The 2,933-nt window shown below is 43.6% G+C and overlaps 1 protein-coding gene across 1 annotated transcript; it reads left to right on the forward strand.

Moving 5' to 3' along the window:
• Window positions 1-419: 419 nt before the first annotated feature.
• Window positions 420-1,601, forward strand: LOC131748349 (nucleosome assembly protein 1-like 2). The gene has a single exon (XM_059050455.2). The coding sequence runs from the start codon at window positions 420-422 to the stop codon at window positions 1,599-1,601; it is 1,182 nt and encodes a 393-aa protein (XP_058906438.1).
• The last annotated feature ends 1,332 nt before the right edge of the window (window positions 1,602-2,933 follow it).

A 2,933-nucleotide genomic window follows, 5' to 3' on the forward strand; every position in this document is an offset into this window, starting at 1 on the left:
CCAGTCTAGAAATTTTGGAGCCTTACCGCTGGGGAGGGGTGGTGGTGCTGGAAATGTGATGGATCTAATCATTCATTGGACAAGAACTTGTCAATCACAGCTATCCAGCAAATAAGGTGAGCTTTGAAGCAAAAAAAGTTTAGAGGGTCATCCTCTGAGAAATCGGCTTGAGGCACCTCCTCCTTTTGCTTAGGCAGCAAGTGAGAAAGGTCATTTAGTGGGCTGCTCGGGCTGCAGCCTTAGGCTTGCTCCGGTATTGCACCCGCCTGCCCCTCTGCTGCTTCTTCCCCCTCAGTCCAGCTTCTGCAGCAGCCTCAACCGCTTCCGTTTCTGCCTCCATCTTAGCCCCCGCCGGTGCCCACGTCTCAACCAACTGCCATCTACTCCACTTCGGTGAGTCTTTTCCTGTGAAAAAGCTAATGATGGAAGGGCTTGGGGAACAGGGTGCAGCCGGTGAAGAAGGCCCATTAATCGGCGCGGTGGCAGCCGAATCCTCTCCACAGACCTTGATGGGGTACTCCTTAGACGAGGGCTTTACTGAGAGCCTGCCTCTGGCAGTTAAGTACCGAGTGTACACTCTTAAAAAGCTTCAGGCCAAATCCGCAGGCCTAGAAACCAAGTACCTGAGGGAATTTCATTCCATCGAGAGGAAATTTGCCGGCATCTATTGGCCCTTGTTGGAAAGGAGACACCAGATCATCAATGTGCTCTACGAGCCCACGAAAGAGGAGTGTGAGGTGAAGTCCAAGGCGGAGGACTATGATTATAATGAGGTGGAAGATTATTCTAATGCTCAGATGCAGGGTCCGGAAGAGAATCCGGAGTATGAGGACTTGGAGGAATATTGCGAGGAAGATTTAGAGGATGTGGAGGAGGTGTTTGGGGAGTATGGAGGAATCGAGGGACATAATGTGGACGAAGAGAAAGAGGAGCCTACAGGGATCCCCGATTTCTGGCTCACAGTTTTAAAGAACGGCGACGAGATCTCTCCATTGATTCAGAAATATGACGAGCCCATTCTGAAGCTCTTACAAGACGTGAAAGTCAAGTTTTCAAAACCCGACGAGCCACTCGCCTTCACTCTGGAATTTCACTTTGAACCCAACGACTACTTCACAAATGAGGTGCTGACCAAAACTTATACGCTCAAGTCTAAGCTCCATTACTCTGACCCCCACCCCTTTAGGGGATCTGCGGTGGAGCATTGCATAGGCTGCAAGATAGACCGGAAGGAGGGAAGGAACGTCAGTGTGCAAACGGTCCTGAAGAAGCAGAGGCACAGGTTTTGGGGACTGATGCGCACAGTGACCCAGGAATTTCCCCGAGAGTCCTTCTTCAACTTCTTCAGTGCTCTCTGGTGGGGTCTGGATGCCGATGAAGATGAGGAAGACGTCTTCTTTGCTCACACTTTGCGCACCTTTGTGATCCCTAGAACTGTGCTGTACTTCACAGGAGAAGCACTTGAGACTGAGAAAGAGGGGGTGATCAGGGAATGTAATGAGCTGGCTTATGACAAAGTCACTCATGAGAACGGGTTGGCTGCTGTTGAGGGTGCTAAAGGCCAAAGCCTGGACCCCCAGGCAGAAGATATTGATCGCTGAAGCAGGGAGGTTGGTGTATGTGGGCCCCCAGGTTAAGAGCCTGCCTGTGTTTACAGTAACCAAAACTTAACCATAAATTACTTACAGTCTTAAAGTGTTGTCTCTTCCTGGTACTCTCACTATAAAACTATGTCCAAATATATATATATATTTTATTTTTTTAATCCAAATATATTTAACAATGCATTCCATCTAGCACTCCAGTAATGTAAACTTTTTAAAGAAATGTAGAAGGCAGTGAATTCTTTAACCATACGTAAACCTTGTTATTGTGAATTCATGGCTTTTGTCAGGTTGCTGTTAGTTTCTAGCCATGAAAAATTACCAGAACTGATAACTGAGATATATGTGTTTGGAGATTTTTTTTCCCCTGGAAAAAGCAAAGCGAGATTGCCTCTGTTCCCCAGCCTTATTGGTGAATGGGCTTTATTCTGTTTGCACTAACGGTGCCTTCAACTCTTTGTTATAGAAATGCAGCAAGTTATATTAAAATGCACTTGATTTGTAATTTGAGAAACTACTAGCATAAGAATAAACATTTGCTGCAAAACTACATTTATTATTATTGACTGTTAACTTGTTTATAGGCTCCTGTATTTTATGTGATATAGTGATCTACTCAGAAACCCAGCTGTATTATTGTTTATCAGTGAGGTATAGTTAAAACCATGTTCCCTAAATCCATAAATTGTGCCATGTACTTCTGCAAAGTGGGGTTAAAGTATGCATTTTCTTTTCTGGAATGTTCCTCTCTTTCATGGAAATTACATGATTAGTTAAGCTTTTTCCTTATGTTTGTTCATTCTAAAATAAAGTTAATATAAATGTTAAACACTGTGTTTCTTCTGAGAGTATTGGAGTTAAGGATATGGCCTTGACCCTTCAAGTACCAGGTGGAGGGTTTGGTTGGGAGTTAATAGCAGATCAGGTTTATCCTTTTGGTATAGTATGCACTGTTCCTAGGGCCCACTACACTTTTAAGAGTCTACAATGATGTTCTGATTTGTTTGAAAATCAGAAAAAAATGAATATTATAATAATAATGTATACATAATAATCTGTCCTAGATTATTTTTGTCGTATACCAAAAGAGATGTAAAATATTATTTGTTTATGTATATATGAATATCATAGAGAAAAAGGGACCAGGAAGGTAAAACTACCTAGACTCCATGAAAATCACAGTGAGGCCCTGGGTCCCACCATTAGAAATAAGTGAAGGAGGGAGTTCATGGAGTGGTTGTGAGGGGTGGTAATGTGACAAAGGAGAAGAAAAGAGGGAGGCGAAGAAGGAAAGAGAGCGACAAGCAGTGATGGGTTCTTCAAGGAAAG

The sequence above is a fragment of the Kogia breviceps genome, chromosome X, assembly GCF_026419965.1.
Source record: "Kogia breviceps isolate mKogBre1 chromosome X, mKogBre1 haplotype 1, whole genome shotgun sequence".
NCBI classification, from domain to species: domain Eukaryota; kingdom Metazoa; phylum Chordata; class Mammalia; order Artiodactyla; family Physeteridae; genus Kogia; species Kogia breviceps.

Coding starts and splice junctions, on each gene's coding strand:
- LOC131748349 (XM_059050455.2), top strand. CDS start 420: ATGATGGAAGGGCTTGGGGAACAGGGTGCAGCCGGTGAAGAAGGCCCA.